At 30.3% G+C, this 20,578-nt stretch overlaps 1 protein-coding gene across 1 annotated transcript in view; it reads left to right on the top strand.

The window, feature by feature from the left end:
- The window catches only part of LOC106465224 (protein unc-45 homolog B-like), a 152,579-nt gene that overhangs the window by 108,184 nt on the left and 23,817 nt on the right, over window positions 1-20,578 (top strand). Inside the window, exons 13-15 of the mRNA XM_022393080.1 lie at window positions 1,550-1,690; window positions 7,128-7,243; window positions 8,372-8,438. Of these exons, the coding sequence (XP_022248788.1) occupies window positions 1,550-1,690; window positions 7,128-7,243; window positions 8,372-8,438 (324 nt within the window). The remainder of the gene's footprint in view (window positions 1-1,549; window positions 1,691-7,127; window positions 7,244-8,371; window positions 8,439-20,578) is intronic.

The following is a 20,578-nucleotide window of genomic DNA, read 5'->3' on the forward strand; positions in this document are numbered from 1 at the left end:
ACGGAATAATGTAATGTGTGTGTAGGTAGTGAGTAATTGAATTGCAGTCAGAAGTATTGTTGACATTCGTTGATATAGCGTTTGTTATAGAGCGACTGTTGAAAATAAGTGTATCTTAAAGTTGTATTCGGAAAGAATAAACCAGTTTTATTAAGTAAGGACTTGTGTCGCTAAAGTTTTGTCGGAACAAAGTTACGGAAAGTTAATTAACAAACGGAGACGTAACAAAGGCTTGTATAGCTAAAAACTAGGTTTTGTACTCTTGATAGCCCATTGTGTAGCTTTGTGCTTAACAACAAACATACAAAACCCTTTTCCAATTGTGTTTAGTTATCTTTAAATATAGTTCATTTGACTTTTCATCTCATCTTATCACAATACAGTAGTCCTTTCTAACTATACTATTGCTTGTCTTTTGATTTTCTTTAATAAGTTTCTTTTTGCTTCAACTGCACCCAGTCTTGCCTCTTTCTTTCCACCTGTGATGATTCACTGTATCTGTCCTTACAAATACTAGGTACTCAAATCTAGTTTTTGTAGAGATTAAGTAATAGTGTCCTTGGTTTATCAGTAAATTACTACAACGTTGCTAGAAGTGTAAAATGTACCTCAGTAAAATGGGTATATGCAGAAGTAGGACCACACAGCAATAAAGAAGATGCACCACCTTTTATTTGCAAATGTCATAAGTGGAAGAAACAGAAAAAAAATTTAACTATTCAGTCTACAAGGCCAAAAAGAAAGAGCCAGATAAAGAAAACTAGGAAACTGTAAATGTTTTATAGGCACATGTCTATTAAGACAGCAAAGTTAAAAACATAATTTTGTTGAATAGTTGTAGAGTTGCACATTCATATATTTGGGTATATTAATAATTGCTTCAGGTTTTGTGTTACATAATTATGTAAACATTTAAACTTTTTTGGTTATAGTTCTTGTTACATAGTAATACTGACTTAATTTTTTAAATACAAAAATAAAACAAGAGTAACTTAAAAGCAGAATTTATCTGGCAAGCACTCTTTTACACAGAAGTGCTGTTCATCATTGGCCATCATACTTAAACTCAAGCCAAAATTAATAACCAAGTTTAATATCCAAGAAAATTCTGCTTTTGAGTTATGCTTGGTTTTATAACCATAATTGCCATGCTATAAAATTAAATACACCAACATAAATAAATATAAAATCCATTAAGCAATATAAACACACCCAATATCAGTTGTTTATGCAACAGATTGAATAATTTATGCTATTTTACTGAATTGTCATATGTTGTGTATGGCTGGTAGTCTTCTGACAAAAAAAAACACATTTTAGCCATTAGTGCTTTTGCATATAATGTTTTTTGCATTTTGATATTTGATATGCGAACCTCAATAAGATGTATAACCTAATAGAATTATTTTATAATGGTGTTATGATTTTTTATCTTCTTTAGCCTGAATTTCATTAAAATGTAGTCTTCTGAAGAAATATACTTACCACCTCTTTATATGTATGTATTTAACTGACAAAATAAATTAATACTTGATTCATGCACTTGTAGACTGGGGATCTTTCGGTTCTTTATGGAGTGGTGACAACTCTTGTAAACTTAACCAACAGCTATGAGAAACAAGAAATGATCCCAGAAATGATTGAATTAGCAAAGTTTGCGAAGCAACATGTCCCAGAAGACCATTCCAAAGTAAGTGTTTCAAGGTAATTAGGTGAAGCTAGATATGACACATAAATTTATATTTTGTATAAAGTTACTGTAATTTAGCAATTATCAAAAAAGCTGTGATACTGATAAAATTTGAGAAAAGATGGCTCATTTGATCTCAGTCCCCATATAGACTTTTTACATGTTTTCAAATATTGGGAGTTGTTTATCTCTATCATTCACTAAGTTTTAATTTTTACTTTTATTTACCTGTACTCATATTTGTTTACTAGTTTGTTAATCATACCTTCATATGGACTTCAGGAAATATCTTATGAAAATAACAAATGGCAGAACTGAAAATAAAGATTGGTTACTTTTATGTGATAGAACATAAGTTTATTGACTTGAGGATATTGCTAAATGGTCAATATATTCATCTTATAATCAGATCAATGATATAACAAAGATGCAGGTGACTAAGACATTGTACTACATGTACAAAACAAAAGTAGCCAGTAAGTACTGAGTCAATCTTAGAAGCATATGGTTATTAGCCACTGTAACATTGTATAGCATTATTTAGCTTAAATGCTTTTATTCAAACCTGAAATCATACAACTGACAGGAATTCAACATTTAGTTGTAGATAAAAGTTATTCTTGAAAAGATTTGACTACTTATGTAGTGGTTTTTGCATGGTTTTGTGTATTCATCCCTAACTTGTTTCTGTATGTTTTTGCATTGCCATCTCTTTTTTAGTACTTCCCCTCTTTTTTTTTCTTTTTTAACCAATTTCTTTGAGGTAGGTTGATAAGTGTACATTTGATTTATTTTTATAATTCAATACTAATATATATATATATATTGTTGATATCATATCAGTTTTGTCAGTTTCTTCATTGCACTTGTAGAATAACCTCAGATAATGATATTAATATCATACAATTGGCTACAATAGATTATTAATCATCAGTGATCTTAAGTTTGACTTTGTGGGACTTAATGTTGAGGAATCTACAGTAAGGAAAGAACATATGAAAAATGTATAGCTGTATCATCCCTATATTCATGTTTGCATTCTTTTAGGCACCGATATCCCTACATCATTTTACATTTACAACATGTTTTTTTATTACTTGTTTTTTCCCCTGACTGAAAATTAATATGCTTTGTGAGTATGTGTAATAAAATTTAAGATTATGTGTATTAATTTTCTTTTACTCCTTTACATAATATAGGGGTTGACTCCCTAATGACACTGTTTTATAAGTGTACAAAGCATTCAGTATTCTACATGTTACAGTCCTCTAATGTTCATCTATTATTGGCTGGTAATTCCTGTTTCATCCTGTATTTAAGCTTTTCAAAGGAACACTGGATATTTGTGAGAAAGCTAACTTCAAGGGGTATTCTATTGAACTAGGGCCACTGAAAAACTTTACACATTTTTTGGCTAGTGTCAGAAAAGAAAATAGAAAGATGAACACTTTGGGTTTTAGTTAGTTCCCATTTCTCCACTTTAGAAACACTTTTCAATGATACTGGGAGTCTCACAAGCTGTAAAATACTTGATATTGGCAAATAAGGCTATAACTCAACTTTAGCTGTTATTTTTAAGCATCACAAAGTAATAGATTGAATGTGATAGTGACTTTTTCTTGGCCCATTCCTACACACTAAGATGGTCATTGTAAATTACAATGCTAATTGTTTATAAATTTCTGACAACAAGAAACATTTCGTGTGTCATACATTAGTACAGCCATTACTTTACACCATAAGTTAATAATGTGGCAATGATTAATATTGTGAAAATATTTTTTAATACATATTTTTCCAAATTTCTTCAGGCTAAATTAACATTACATTTTTTTTACTAACATGGTTTCTTAGCATGCGCTTAAGTATCAAAACACTTATTTGTGCATTATTTATTGAAGTAAAGGTGCATTTGACTGATTATACATTGTTTCATAGCAAAAGTAGAATAATAAAGATAAGCGACCACTCAAAGAAATCATTCTTCCTGTCTGAATTAACTGTAGTCAATGTACAGACATAGGTCTCAAACATGTTCATCCTTTTAACTTGGGGTTATTATAATGTGACAGTCAATCACAATATTTGGTGGTAAAGAGTAAACAAATAACCCAAGAGTTAGCAGTGGGTGATGTTGCTAGCTACCTTCCATCTAGTCTTTCAATTCAAAAATTAGGGACAGTTTTGACAGATAGCCTTCAAGTAGCTTTATGTAAAAATTCACAAACAAACAAACCGAACCACTAGCAATAAATGCAGAATTAAACTCAGAATAAGCATTTATTATCTAAGCATTTGTTTGCTCTTCAGGTTTGAGCTTTGAAATTTTTAAAGTAAGGCTAGATGAATTATTATTGAAATATAGTTTTATTGTTTACATAAGAGTTAATATAGTAGCAGCAATAAAAGACTATACAATTTTAAATATTATTTTATTTAATATCATAATAAAACTGCAAGTTGTTACTTCAAAGTGAGTTCTTTACAAGTGTCAACAAATTATTGTAAACTTCAAATGTGACTTCATATTCTAAAATTTTGTTGATACCAGATCCCAGTGCAATGCTAAAATCTAGATTTCAATTTGTAAGTGAAAATAACAACAATATTACAATCTTGAAAAAACACTTATTTTTAATAATGAATTTTAAGCATTTTCTTTGTTTACATTTTGTTATAACCTGTTAAATAAAGTTGAAAGTTAATCCTGGTTTGTTTTGGTTTTGCTGTGTGATCCAACATTGAGAAAAAAATATATTTCTTATCAAGGAAAACTAATAAATGTTCTATTACAGTAATTATTATGGAAATGGGTTAATATAATATACTTCATAATAAGTTATAAACTCAAGATATACATATCACATTCCATCTTATAGTTTAACCATTGCATTTTTGCTGGCTGATATTAAATATTATAACAATGTCTTTTAGGCTAATGTTACCTGCAATATTTGTGTATTTTTTATTTATGGATAAGGTTTAACTGTAATATAATACAAAAAAACTAAGTGTAATTGTAACATAACAATTATCTGGTGCTAGTACTGTTTACTTTTCATAGCTTCTGAACATGGTCAGATGCAGTGTATTGAAGCAGCATGGGTGTGATAACAATTTTCCAACAGCAAAGGGTACAAAGGCTTCATAGCTCCTGCCTGGTACTTCAATCATAGTCTTGGTTAATTAAAAAACTAGTTTTACATTAAAATAAGAAACATGAATCACTTGAGTAGAGAATTTCCAGTTTTGATCTCACCACTTACATTATATTCTGTTACTCTGACTTTTAATCAAAGATTTATTATTTTTTAGCTTAGCATGAGCCAGCTTAGCATCTTTTAGTACTGAGGCTAAGATGTTCAACATACTAAAATCTGGTGACTTAGGATTATTTTGATAAATCCAAAAACATTTTAATATATTGTACCCAACCTCTTTACACTGTAGATAACTCTTTTGTTCCCAATTCTCATTAACAGTGTATTTTTTGTAGTTTTGTTTATAAAGATATGCAAAAAATTAGTTTAAGCATTGAAAGTAGGTTAACTCTTCCACTACTGCCTTAGTGGATTACACCAACCATATGACTCCAAATTGACCCTCAGAGTTTCCGTACTATAACTTTTATCAACTTTTAACTTGTTTTCTATGTTCACAAATTTTTTTAAGCTTTTGATAAACATTACAAGTATCTTTGTGGACAAAAAATCAGAATTTTAAATTAAACTTTGACAGCATGTTGACTGCTCCAAGTGCAAAGTGATTTTCATGTTAAGACTAATAATACTTTTCTTCATCTGGTAATTTTCAAATTTTATTGGTGTAATCTTTAAGACCTCATAAATAAATATCAAATGGTTTTGTTTTTCGGAAAGTGTTTATAATTTATTTGTTAATTTCTCTATCCTAACCATGTATTGGGTTGGTCAATATGATTGACTTTGTAATCACCATAAAACTTTAAAGGTTGAAAAATATGAAAAGAAGTAAGTAGTACTGTTCTATCCTTTTAAGTATTGACCACAAATTTCTAAAGTTCTTTCCCTGAGATTTTCTACTTCTAACCTTTTCACAATCTGCTTCTGCTATTAAACTATCTATGTTACACCATCAATAGCAAAGAAGCTCATGCTGCACAATTACCAGAACTTTCCCACAGAGTTTATCATAATCCTAGCTCCAAGAACACTGTGAGAGAGGATATATTAGTTTGTTTATAATACAGTGGTTGCAATTAGACTTGTCTAAAGTAATAAAAGGGCAAGAAAATGTTTATGTACAAAGTCTGGGCTGATATTTGGATGTTAGTTATCCTTCTGGGGTGGTTGGATTTTAGAGGTGTACAAAAGAAATCATTGTTTTTTATATATTTTTCTATGTTTGTTCTATTGTTGTATGTTTTAAGAAAAATAACTAAAAATTAAGCATTTATGAGTAAGTAGTAATAATATATGTACACAATCATATGAAAGCACTTAACACACATGATTTTACAAATTCTACTTGTACTCGCATAACATACTTGCTAAGCCTCACCGTAAGCCTCATTTAGTCTCTCAAGTGGAAGAGGAAACAAATTAATGTTTGTAGATCTCAAAGATGCATTTTAGAAAACCAAAAAATTATAAAATGGTTATACTGGTACACATAAAACCACTGTAATTTATCTGGCTTTCTAACTAAGCTATATGTGGGTTGAGAAAATCTCATTTCTGTTCAGAGCAACAAGTTAGTCAACAGACTTCAAATTACCCAGTCAAATTACAAGTTTCCTCTTCAAGCCAGTTACAAACCACTGTCATGTTTACCTGGTTTGGAATATGTTCTTATATATATTTAAGAGAGTAGATGTGATTAGACAAGTTTCAAAAGAATGTATTAGTGGGGGGGGTTGCAAAATATATTGATATCTCTCAATAAACAAAAAAAGGTGGGAGGTTCATATTTTAAATCCTAGCTTGTAAGTTTCTAATTTGTTAACCACTATAGACATTATATGGTAGGCATAATAAACTGAGCAATAAGACAAAAACACATGACATACAAGAAAGCATATATAGCTTTTTTTTAACATTTGCTTTTGAATTAAGAAATTAAAACACATATAATATGACAAATTAAATTACAAACTGCAATGTGATGACAATTCACACAAAATGATAAAGTATAATTAAATTTTGAAAATAACTCAAACATCATGATGTGCTTTTTTTAGCAAGAGGGTTAAAGCTAATTTTATAAATTACAAGTTGATACTTTGCAAGTTTATGTTTTATATTTTTCACTTTTAATGAGGCTGTTTTTGTGAATAATTAAAACAAATAGCAGTACTCTTTTTATTTATTGAAAACTATCCATGACAACTGTGAACATGCAAAAGTCTCCTTTGAATATAACTTTTTGTAATATTATTTAATATGTATCTGTTATACAGGATTCCAAGGAATTTGTGGATAAACGTGTAAAGGTCCTTGTAGAGTCAGGTATCACCAGTGCTTTAGTAGCTCTTTCAAAAACGGAAAGTAAAAGCAGCAGAGAGCTTATTGCCAGGTATATTGTTTTATTTTAATTTAAAATACATAAAACAGATTAATTGTTCTGTGTTCACTCTCTTCTAAGTTCTGTTTTATTTATGTGTATACTTTTTTTCTGTAAGTTAAAATTATGAATGGATGAATTGTGACATGACAATTCTACATTTAGACTTTGTACATAACCATGTCTGTAATAGGCTTAAACTTCCAGTGGTTTATTCCACATGAAGAATAAAAGCCAAATTTTAAGTTTGAAAGATAATGATTGGTCATTGAACCCAAAAAACTTTCAAAACAGTTTATGAATTTATTTACCAGTTGAATATCTAAACATATAAATAATTAGGTTACATTTTAATGGCTAGAGAATTTTAGCAATTATGTTAATATATAGAATGTTAAAATAAGTGTTTATGTTCTTGAGTAAATTATAGTTAAAAAGGTCTTCTGTGGATAAAAGTTTTGTTTTCATCAGTAGATGAAAGGAAACATCAGTTTTTTGTAATGTAACCTAGAATTTTAATTTTGTCATGCCTCTTCTCTGTTTATGAATATACACTGACAATAGTTACATTAATTTTAAATTCTAATATTTCATCAGGCATTTTCAGTCTTGTTAACAAACGTTTGCTGTTTGAGTATTTTGTTTCCATTGTTAAGATTGGAGGCTCACTTCAAAATGCTTTGTTCTTTATCTGTGTATCATATAAAAATCTTAACTACAAAAAAAAAGGTTGTGGCATTAATCATCCAGGTGTAAGTCTACTTTTGGTGGCATTTCACTGTAGAATGGCTAGAAATTTCTTGTTAACTAAATACATAGGTGCTAAACATGTTACCCATGGCTCATATCTTTGATGAAACCATATGCAATTTGCTTTTAATAAACTGTGGTTAACCCTCTGTATTATGGTTTTTAGTAACATCTGATACTATTATTTTTTTCAGTAAATGAAACTGTTTTCATCCCTACTTTACCATGTTTATATTTTAAGATAGCAATTGCCACCTGTAATTCAAAACATGTTGTGGAAAGTTAACTCTTTTGTAATAAGATTGTGTTTTCTTTAAATACATATATTGTCATTATTTTATTAGCATGAAATTTTGAACATTATATTTTATTATTTCTGTTTCACAACAGAGTGTTCAATGCCATGTGTGAACAAAAAGAGCTACGAGGAACTGTTGTTCAACAAGGTGGAGCCAAGGTATATGTAAATCTTTGTGTGCAAGTTTGACATTCTACTATATATGTAAATATGATAATCTAATGTAATAGTAATGAAACAGAGAACTGCTTTTAAAATAGATTTGGATTTCCAAAGCTGGTCATAATACATGGTCACATGCCATTGAAAAAATTTAAAATCATTTTAAATTTTCAGAGCTTTTCTTCAGGAATAGCTCCAGATTAAATTGTAATAACATTTTAACATAGGAACGATTAGTGTTTTTAATGTTTGAAAATACACAATTTGTTAACAGTACAGAGTTTTCTAATATTTCAGTAAAAACATTTTTGTAAGGAGAGGTTTAACTAACAACATAAAAAAAATTACCTAGCTATTTAATTTTTAATGATATATAATTTTTCTGATAACAGCAATAACTTGAATCTTTTTTTTTTCAATGTTTATTACTATGTAAAAGTTTAGTATCAAAGGTTTTGTATTATACATATTGTATACAGTTTATGATTTTAATAAATTACAGATTATTATTTCTACGGTTTTGATCAATAATTGCCTAACCCTTTCGAGACGGGTCACGGGTGAAAGGCCATGTCATCTCATTTGTTGACTCACATTCACTATTTTATTGAACTACTGTTTCATGAATTTATGTCAATAAGTTTGGTATCAAACTGTAGATTATAATTAAAATTTTAGTACTAAAAATTACTTAATTTAAAAGTAAATACTAAAAAGACACAGATAAACATAAGTTTTTGTGTGTCATGTGGTATGTTGAATGCAGCGCTGGTTCAAATTAGATGTTTGTAAAGTCCAAATACTAAGTCTATAGTATCGTACAAATTAGAAACTCAAATTACCGATATCGGCAAGCTAGCATATAAAATAAGGTCTTTTCTATTTGCTAAGATATTGCTCATGTAATAAATCCAACACAGCGACACCCCGCCCACCTCTTTCCATTTTTGGAAATGCTCCCTTATATACACTTACTTCTATATATAACATGAAAAACCAATCAGAAGCTCAGAATGTCCCCCTAGTGGCTTTCTCAGCTATTTTAACAGGCTTGGACACCATTTCTTTCTTTTGAACCAATATTTCAATGAGGTAGGTTATGTCTTTAGTCTGTTCGAAATTTCATATTTTTTTAGACTAAAATACATCTTAGTTACTAAGCTTTATAAATTTTAGTGGAATTCTATGGTATTGATATGGTAATTTATACTTTTTTAGTTATTCAAATGTATATATATTTTAGTTATTTATATATATATAAAACCCCCAAAAAATTAGTTTGTTTTATATCCTTCATATGCAAAATTTTTAAAGGCTTAGCAACCTATGTCAAGCAACAACCGAGTACAAAGGTCTAACTAGAAGAGATAATTGTTTGCTTTACTTCTTTATTTACTGTTCTATGATTTTAAGTTTAAGAACTTATTTCAAAATAGCAATAATCTATATACATATATAATGTATAATAATTGAAATGTGACTGTATTTTACAAAATACTAGTCTACTAAAACAGCCTAGACAAGTTACATTGTTCAGACCAAAGGTCAGTGTTATGTTATTAGATACGGTAACGAGTTCATGTGTGCCACGTCATTGTAACTTCTGTATTATTAGCCAGGCATGGATGAAAGGTCAATATAATAAAAATAATAATATAGTCCAAAGATTTATGTTTTCATATTACAATTTGTGTTCATTCTAGAATGAAAGAGGCCTAACTTATATTCATTTCCTAATTTTTTTCATTACTAAAAATAACAGATGAATTATGAAATTTTTTCTTAAGAAACGTTTGATAACTATCTGGACATTATAAAGATTTTGCATTTGAAATTTGAAAAGTTTCTGATGCATAAAAGTATTTTTAACCTTAAAATGAAAATTAATTTGCATGTTAGAGAGGCAATATGCAAAAAAACATGAGAAAAACACTGCTTTACAAACCTTAAGACTTAATAAAAAATTTGATATTTTGTATACGAAAGCATCGTAGTGTTTACTGATAAACTGCCACATTTCGTTAACATTCGCTTACTAATTTAAAAGTTATACCATGAAAACTATAACAAGCACAAAAGGGCTACGAGCCCGTTCTGAAGAGTTAAGGCACACTTTCTTGGAGGTATTATATGTTACATTGCTAAATCCTGGTCTACTTAAAAAACTGTACATGGTCAAACTTACATAGACATAACTTTATTAAATAAAATCACATATAAAGTAAACAATAAAGTTATGGTATATATAATATTGTTAGAGTATGAAACAGTTCAGTGTATGACACGGTTTTATGAGTTGAAATAACCTGAAGTAAAGACAAAATTTCGCTAAAAGGTGTTCATAGCAGATTATGAAACGAACCGAAGCTAAATTATTGCAAAGTAAACGTAAATTTGTAATGGAGGCAAACAGCTGAATATGTAGAAACGACTGAATGTTCACAAAGTGATAAGCATATGGTTTCGAACGAACTGCACATGCAAATTTTAGACCTAAATAAGTCAAGAAAGTCCATTGAAATTGTGATTAGTGTAATGTAAATTTTTTTCTTAGGAAATTACATGCGAGTTTACTGTTGTTTTTGTGAAATACTTTGCAAATAAATTTTTTTAAGTTGAACTCGAAGCCAGTCATCACATGATGACAACAACATTGTGTACCATACTCATTGCATTGAAAAGTTTGACTAAGCCAAAAAAAAAACAGGTAAGGTGATCCTGAACTTAAAAAAGCCAATATGCAATCTGGACTTATTGGACAAAAGCCTTTCTAACAATATGAGATTTGTAGCATTTGATCAAGAAACATGTCAGAAACGTTTCAGACAGACAAAACACAAGTGTATTTTTTATATAGATGCATAGTTGGGTTGACCATCACATTATAATGCCCCCATGGCTGAAAGTGCAAATATGTTTGGTAATTGGTTTTGATCTCTTGACCTGCAGCTTACAAGCTGTTTGCCCTAACCACCAATCCATGTTATGTCCCATGGCTACTGGTAATCAAATAGTGGAATCGGCTCTTACAGTTATTACACTTTCACAAAGCATCTTCTATAGCATATCAAAACTTGAAACTTGGCCTTTGAACTTATGATCCTCAGCCTCATATGTTGACCATTACACCATGCCTGGTCATCTAAAAATATCTATTAGTACCTGTGTAAGAAAACAGTTAAATAAACACTATGTATTTATAACTTTGTCGATTAAAATATCTCACATTTTATAGATCTGCAAGCCACTAATACAATAAACATAAAAGTAACTGAAACAAAAGAAATTAAAATATTTTTACCTCAATCCAATCTAAAATATCCTCATTGGTAGATTTCTTCTTTTGTAATAAAAAGTCTAGTTTTTCCTTGATTTGTTCCATAGAAAGATGAGCATCAGGAAGGGGTTTTGTTTCGCTGACGGTAAACTCTAATTTCTGGGACAAGAAGATAAAACTAAGCATCAAACTTTATGCATTGAATACAAATTATAAAAATTGAAAACTGTTAAACTTCATTGTGGGAACTTTGTATATAATAATAAGTGCAGTTTGCTGTGTGCACTTAGAAGAAAAGAGTGATAATTTCTAGAAATTTCCATCTTACTACTTTTCTATCTTATTTTTATTAAGTTTTGGACAAGTTTGACATAATTAATTATACACACTTTTTTAACCCTTAAGTATTCATTTAATTTATCTAACACTTAAGTTCCCAACCCTAGGGAAGAAAAGTTTATTACAAAAATTTCAAATTATTCATTCTTTCCAAGGAGACACACCAGAGGTAAAAAATATATTTTCAACAAGAATTAATAGACTGGGAACCATTATTGGATTACCCGAATCCATATGAGCTCTGTGTGAGTGCTTGAGATGCAGAACATACCTAAGTTTATGTTTTTATTATGAGAGATTGGAAACTTTAGTAAACCTTGGGTGTTCAAGTAGATATTACTGTTATAAATGTGTTATATAATACTACAAATTCCATGATTTAGAGCAAATCAGAAACGATTAAAGTGTTTTTGATGCTCAGCAACTGATCACTTTGGTTTCATATTTCATTTTGCATACATTTTCTTCCACAAACTTGTCAACATTTTGTCCAGATGACAGAAACTCAGTCCACTGAAGACCAGACTTCTTCCACAGTTCTCCCACTTTAACAGAGCCCTATGAGAACACAGTCTATTTAGTAATATCAATCAATACAATATAATTATGTATTTAGTAAAGTTTGTTAATAAAATATATAAAAAATACTATGTAAATTAACTTTCCAACGTTTCAAGGATTTTTGTCACTAATTTAAAGACTTACCAACAATAAAAGAAAAATCAAAGTTATTTTATACAACCTTGAGATTAGTTTTTGTGAATATTGTGCTTTGAGTTTCGAGTTCACAGTAAGAAGTTCTTTGAAAATGAAAACTGGTGATCAATAAAACATTGAGTATTTTTAAATTACTCTTTTCATAGCGTATTTCTTAATTCAATTATACAGCATCAAGCTTGTAAATTTACAAACAGAAATTCTGTTTATCATGAATTAAAAAATTAAATGCTAACTCTTAAGCTTATGAGTTCAAGAACGTCAATTTTAAACAGCAAGGCCAATGAAAATTATAACTGGTGGTCACTGAAACACTGAGTACTTTTAATTTTTTTCTTCTGGTGATTACTACTGATCATTCTGGTGATAAACGGTTAATACTTTTGGACAAATAAACATCAGTTAAATAATACATTTAAAGACAAGTCACATCAGTTTTGCTAAAGGATGCCTCCAAACATAAATATTTGATACAAAACATTTATTGTAGTTTAAGTAATAATTTCAATTATTGTTTCTAACAAACACTGCAATGATAATAATATAAAATAAAATATTATTTAGCATAAATAGATAAATAAAAAATTGGGAATTTAAAAACATGCAAATAGGGATCATAAAAACATAAACAAACAAGGCTGGAGATACTGTAGACATTATTTAATCAAACTATAAATCCCTATTTTGGCTCCATCCTATTACCTAGAATTACATTAGGTGGAGTCAAAATATGGATTTGTAGTTTGAGTAAATAATGTCTACAGTATCTCCAGCCTTGTTTCCCTACTTTTTTTTTTACGATCCCTATTTGCAGGTTTTTAAATTCAAAGGATTACTTGATATGATAGCTAACTTTATTAATTGTAATGGTAATAAACATAGCTAGCTGATATGGTTCATGATGACTTACTGTAGCTATTGATTATTTGATCACATTAGTTCAAGATGTAAAATGATAAGCTGTAGATGAAGATTGTCATGGAGATTTGTTTGAGAGTATAGTGGGCATTTATAGTTTCTGTGTAATTAAATTCTCTATATATAATGCATAGCAATGAGCAAATATATGCCTAGACTAAGACACAACCACCACTAAGCGAGTGTAAAATTTTACCAGTAGAAAAGCAGCCTTTTCAAATAAAACATATACATCTAAAACATAACTTCAGATATAATATAGGGGTTGGCTCCCTAACGACACCAACTGTATAGTGTACAAAGCATTAAGTATCTACATATTAGTCATCTAATGTTCCTCTATTATTGGCTAATAATAATTGTTTCACCCTGTACTTAAGCTTTTTAAAGGAATACCAGATATTTGTAAGAAAGCTAACTTCAAGGGGTAATGATAACATCGTTTACTAGAATTATGATGTTTTTTAGCTTATGTAAAATACAGAAGATACAAATCAACTTTTCAATATGACTATGACCTTCAGAGTACCTTATGTAGTATTCTACAAAAGGTTTGGGTGCAATATATCAAGCCATTTTTATTGTAAGCTGGCAAAAGAATAGTAATAATAATAAGAATTAGATGTTATAATTTTCCGATAGATACTTACCTCCACTCACATAAATAGCTATTCTCGTTCAGTGCTGCCCTCTATATGCAACAAATGTTTTCGCATGCCACAAGCCTTGAGCTCTCACGTATCTTACAATCAACTGGTTCAAATGCATCACACATGTAAATCTTTATGCAACAATCCTTCACCAATAGGAGTGAGACATACTCTCCTTACGCACGTGACTCCCTCTAATCAATTACACCAAACTATCACTTCTAGTTTTGGCAGAAAATGGAAGCACCGGTTTTTAGTGGGGTGGAAGGGTGGGAAGTGTTAGAAGAGGTAAGAACCTATTGGAAATATATTTTCAGCTTAGAAAAATTATAACTTCTGATATGGTACATTACCTACACTCACATAAACTGCTAGAATCCCACAGTGAATGGGTGGAGGGAAAAACAAAGCAGCGTTCCTCGAAAGTGTCCAAAGAATACTCTAAAAGAGTAGATCCTCATAGTAGAGGATCCTACGTGGGAGACCACACTACATCTGTACCAGGTATAATGATTTACATGCAAGATGCATTTGAACCACTTGATCGTAAGGTATATCGGAGCTCAAGGCTTGTAACATGCAAAATAACTTTTCCACATAGAGGGCAGCACTGAACGAGAATACCTATTTATGTGAGGGCAGGTAATGTATCATATCAAAAACTGGCCATTTTGAGCATACTTTCTTTTCCTTGTAAGTCTAACTTATGTGCTTTTTTGTGAATTTTTATATATGTACAGTCAATAGTAAATGTTTTAAAGTGTTGTTTGAACTCAATCTTTACTGTTTAAGGTGCATTCTATTAGGGTTTCGTGCAATCCATATTATGAACTACTACTGGCAAAATTTATTAAAATGAACCTAAAAATAGCCTGCATTAACAGGATCTTTACAAAAAACTATAGGCTAGAGTCTGTACATGCATATTAGAGTTCAAAATAGTTTATGACTATTAATTATAACATATAGCATTGAGTATTTATAATGAAAAAAAAAGTTTTATGCATACATTTATTTGTCAGGAAAGACATTTATCTCTCTAACGCATCTACTTTTCATGTCTTAATATTTAGAGAATTCTTGCAAAATGTTAAATGTATAACAGAAGGGGAATTTTAAGCTGAATGGCACCTTATGCCCATACAGGCCAAATGGCCAAGTCAGAAATCACTAGGATACAGGTATAGCTATCCTTAATTTTGAATTACTGACCAGAAAGCATGCCCATACAGGCCAAATGGCCAAGTCAGAAATCACTAGGATACAGGTATAGCTATCCTTAATTTTGAATTACTGACCAGAAAGCAGCAGGCCCTCCATGAGCAAAATAATGGAAGTGACTATCATATCTGTGTTCTGCAGCATTATGTTTTGAACCTCAGACCATTTGATCTGCAGCCCAACACGTTAGCTATGTAAAGCCCAAAATTTATAATGAAGATAGTGAGTATTCATGAAAGGAATTACAAATGCATCTGAAAATTTAAGATTTATACCTAATGATATACATAAAAAAACAGTAATTAAAGGATTTCTGTGATTACAAGCAATTTCCTACACATTCTCTTTCATAAAATGTTCATCTCCCTTTACTATATCCTTTTCATATCTTGTCACAGATTTACAGATTTGTTTCAGATTTTTACCAAGGCTAATTAAGCTTAAAAGGTTTTCATGAAAACAAAATCACATATGTTAAATAGTTTGTTTGTTGTTTCAGATGTTTTTGCAAAGCTACACAAACGCTATTAACAGAAGCTGTTCCTAATGTTGAACTGATAGATGAAAGGGAAGGCAGCTGGTCAACAGTATTCACTACCAACCGGCTATAACATTAAATGGAACTTGTATATTAACTTATGTGCTACAACATAAAACTACTAGTATATTCTCACAGGCCAAAATCAGAACCAACAATTAAAAAAAAACAAAAAGGATGTTTGTCTTTCCAAAATCTCATCATTTATAAGCCTTTCATTATTCTCCCCTCCAAAATTAATAGAAAGTATGATAGTTATAGGCCTTCCAGTTTTATTGGTATGTATAGAAACACCTGGTCATATGTTGTTTTAATTACAGTAACAAAATCCTATACATCATGCCACTTTGGGGAAGGGATCACTTTGAGGGAAGAAGAACTCTTAAATCTTCTTACAACAGAGTTAAGAAAAGTAAAAAGTTTATTATTATTACCTTCGAAACTTTTGAAATAGTGTATGAATTACACAATGTTAAGTACAAATTAAATAAACTCACGAACAGAAGTAGAGATCAAGACCTTTTACTGAATCTTATAAATGTTTTAGCATTAATGTTTTGTTTCACTTGTACAAATATAACTGGAAAGAACAGATTTTGTTTAAATGTATCTTTACTTGAAATAACTCCCAAGATATTTTTATCACAAACATAGATTTTATTAAATTTGGTCTATGACTAAAAAAAAAGTTCATTCACCAGTTTTCCAGCAGCAGCATGCAACACAGCTGACAGAAGCTTTCCAGCTGTTCCACTAGCCATACAAGGTTCAGCTGCTTCTCTGAGGAAGCTTAATGGGAGACTACCATCTTGAATCATTGGGCCAACAAGATCTCCCAGGTACTCCCATATCCTTGGGATGTCTATAGCAAAGTCATCTGCATTCTCCAATATAGACTTGAGCCTGTAAGGTCAAATTAATCTTTCTTGCAACGGTTTTTCATAAGTAAAATGAACATAAACATGGTAAATAGTCTACATTTGACTTTTGGGAATTCAAATATCTTTATAAAACATTCAGTCCAAATGGTTATATACACATATTAAAAATGAAGCCAATCAATGATTAACATTTCTGATGCATAATAAAGCATCATATTAGTCAAGTAAAATACAAAAACAAAAAATCTAAAACTAAAGACAAATATTACATACTTTTTTAACACCAAAAATATTTCAATATTCAATATAACTTGGCTAAATAAATATATTTCTGCATTGTAGTCACACATAAAAGATTTTAAAAAGCAGTGACTGCTCACTTTCACTAAAATCCTCCACTGCTGTCCAAAATTAATTGTCATTTAACAAAATAAACATTAACTTAAAGCAGTACATAAAAGTACAGGTCAAAGATCTGAAATGATTATTAAATACTTTCTTTCACAAGAGTTTGTTTGCTGATTTTGAGCATTATTACTTGAGTGCTATCTGAGCTAGCTGTCCCTAATTTAGAAGTGATAAGACTATGAGGGAAGACAGCTAGTCAACACCAACCACCGTCAACTCTTGCGGTATGCTTTACCAACAAAAAGTGGGATTGACATATTATCATAAAGTTCTAGATGGGATAATAATAAAACATAATAGAATGAAAGGTACATTTATATAAAGAGAAAGATACAAATTAATTTAAGTTACTAGTAAGCGTGTAAGATCTGATACACATAGTTCATATCTTAAGCAAAATGCAAGTCTATTGAATACAGATGATCAGCAAAGAAACCTCTACAGTGCACAGCATTAAACATCACTTTTGCTTAGTGCTGGCTTCGTGTAGTAAAAATTGTTTTCTTTTTGTTTAATTTCACACATAACTACTCTAGAGCTGTCTAAGCTTGTCATCCCTAATTTATAAGTGATAAACTAAAGGGAAATATTTTAGTCTTCATCAACAAAAAGTAAGATTTACTGTCACATTATAACACCCTCATGGCTGAAAGGGCAAGCACGTTCAGTGATGGAATTTAAACTCTCAAAATAAAATTTTCCAACCAAATAGTTTCTTGACAGACAAAACTTATGAATTATATATTTTAATAGAAAGACACCAAAAATTCATGTTGCCAAGGGTCAATTTAGGTCTGTTAAATACATATATATTGCTCCTACAATATCACAGCCTATTGACAAAGTTGCCAAAATTAGTTTTAAAAAAAATTAATACCCAAGAGGTCACACAAATCCCTAGTTTTTGTATATTACGATTATATATTGTCATAAGCTGTAGACTATATTTTCAATTTGGATGTTTCCTAGAGGGAGCCATTAATCATGATCATTATGTAATAATTGAGAAACTTCAACTACTATCTAAATTAGTTCATTAGTTATATATACGAGTAATGAGTAATAAAGGAACAGTTAGTTCAGTGATTGAGAATTTGGTTAAATGTTCAAAGTCGAGAAATTGACCAGTTGTTAACTGAGAGAAGATTGATCAGGTAAAGTTATTCAGTAAGAGTTAGAGCTTTTGTAAGCTAATCAAGAAGTTAGTCAGCATTTGTTGTCAGAATGAATGTAGCCTAAATAAATGAATTCATCATCATTGCGTGAACTGGACTTAGCATTACTTTCACCAGATGAACAAAATTATATTATATGCTACAACAATATAATGGCTTGATTTATACACACAAAAAAATATCACAACTTGTCTTCAATTTACTGATGACGGTGTTCCATTCAACTGGATTACTGAGCTTGTATAATATCGATAACTCCTGACAAAGCTGTAAGAGCAAAATATTGAGCTAATAAAGATGCATTCTGGAGATATAGGTCATTATTTTATTTACCTTAATATCATATACTGTTTTATCAATTCTTCCCTATAACTGTTTAAGATATATATTACATGAAACTTTCGGTATGTCCTTAATCAGTTTCTATGCTGTAATTAAAGAGTTTAACATGACAGGTATTAAAAACAGCCCAACAAAATGTATTTCTTACCCTTTAATATACATCTCTGCAGGAAGAATTTTGCTACGAACCAAATCATGAAGAAGTTGACCAACCAAGTGACGAGCCTGACTAGAACGCTCCAAGACTTGGTTGATGGCAGCAGAAATAAAGAAGCAGGAAGTAGAAGGTGATACTAGTTCAATAACACAATGTGTTGCTTCCTACACAGCAAAAGGTATTCATTTAGTACAGTCAGTTTTATTCTTTCTTTTTAAAAAATCTAAAAAATAGACACCAATTTCAATATAAATGATTTTATTCATAGAACTGGTTCATAATATAACTTATTTAAAAATAGAACTGAGAAAACAATAAAGTAAGTTTTCTTGAAATTTTTAACAATTTTAAGCTAAAGTATGGAGTTTCTAATAACTCATTAAAAATTGCAAGAAAAATGTTTCCAAAACATCATAAAAAGAAAAACCCTTTTGTTTGAGTTTTTTTTTTTTTGTCAAACTGTTAAATACAGTATTAAATCAAAGATTCTCATTTTTAATCAACTGACAAAGTAAACAGCTTCGAAGAAAAGGAACAAAAGTTATATTTTAATTCGACTACTAATTTCAACCTATCTTTATTGGTTAATTTGTGATTATAGTTTTCCAGCAAATAAGAGTCAATGCTTTATAAGAGTATCATAACAAAAACTATCTTAATTGTGTTCAGATTGATTTCTACCATTATTGTCAAATAAACTAAAACTTTGACCTACATTTTTCAGGTGAAAAGCTTCAACTTGTAGTATTAGGTCATCAAGAAAGTAATCACGCTTTTTTTTTAGATGAAAAAACCCGAACAACTTACATATCAAGACCAAACATTTATTAAATGAAATAGTCTCCATTCTTATCGATGATGCTTTTCCATCTTACAATCAGGTTGTTAATAACCCTAATTAAAGAAATCACTTGGCTTTGAAGCAAGAAACATGTCGATGTCCTCTTTAACACATTCCACATTTACATACGTTTTCCCATTAAGATGGTGTTGCAGGGAACGTAAAAGTTGGTAATCTGATGGTGCCATACCTGGAGAATATGGTGGGTGGGGGAGAACTTCCCAACTCAACTTCATAACCTTGTGTTGCATCAAACCTTCCACATGTGATTGATGAGTGAAAGGCATTTCTGATGAAAGACTTGATTTAAATGTTCCAGTTGCTGACTATAGATCTCTGCATTGACAGTTTGCTGTGGATTGAGGAGTTCCAAATGAATGACTCCCTTGGTGTCCCACCAAATGCAAAGAATCACTTTTTGGGGATGAAGTCCAGGTTTTGGGGTCGGAAGGTTTTTTTTTGTCTAGGACTAAGCCATTGTTTTTGGTATTTAATATTCACATAGAGAATCCATTTTTCATCACTGGTGACAATTCTGTCCAAAAATGGTTCACATGCATTATGCGCCAGATAAGATGAAGCAACATTCACATGTTAGAAACGATGATCATCGGAGAGTTCACGAGGCACCCAAACACCTTCTTTATGGAGTTTTCCCATATTCCTTAGATGT

The sequence above is a fragment of the Limulus polyphemus genome, unplaced genomic scaffold (assembly GCF_000517525.1).
Source record: "Limulus polyphemus unplaced genomic scaffold, Limulus_polyphemus-2.1.2 Scaffold1875, whole genome shotgun sequence".
Taxonomy (NCBI): Eukaryota; Metazoa; Arthropoda; class Merostomata; order Xiphosura; family Limulidae; genus Limulus; species Limulus polyphemus.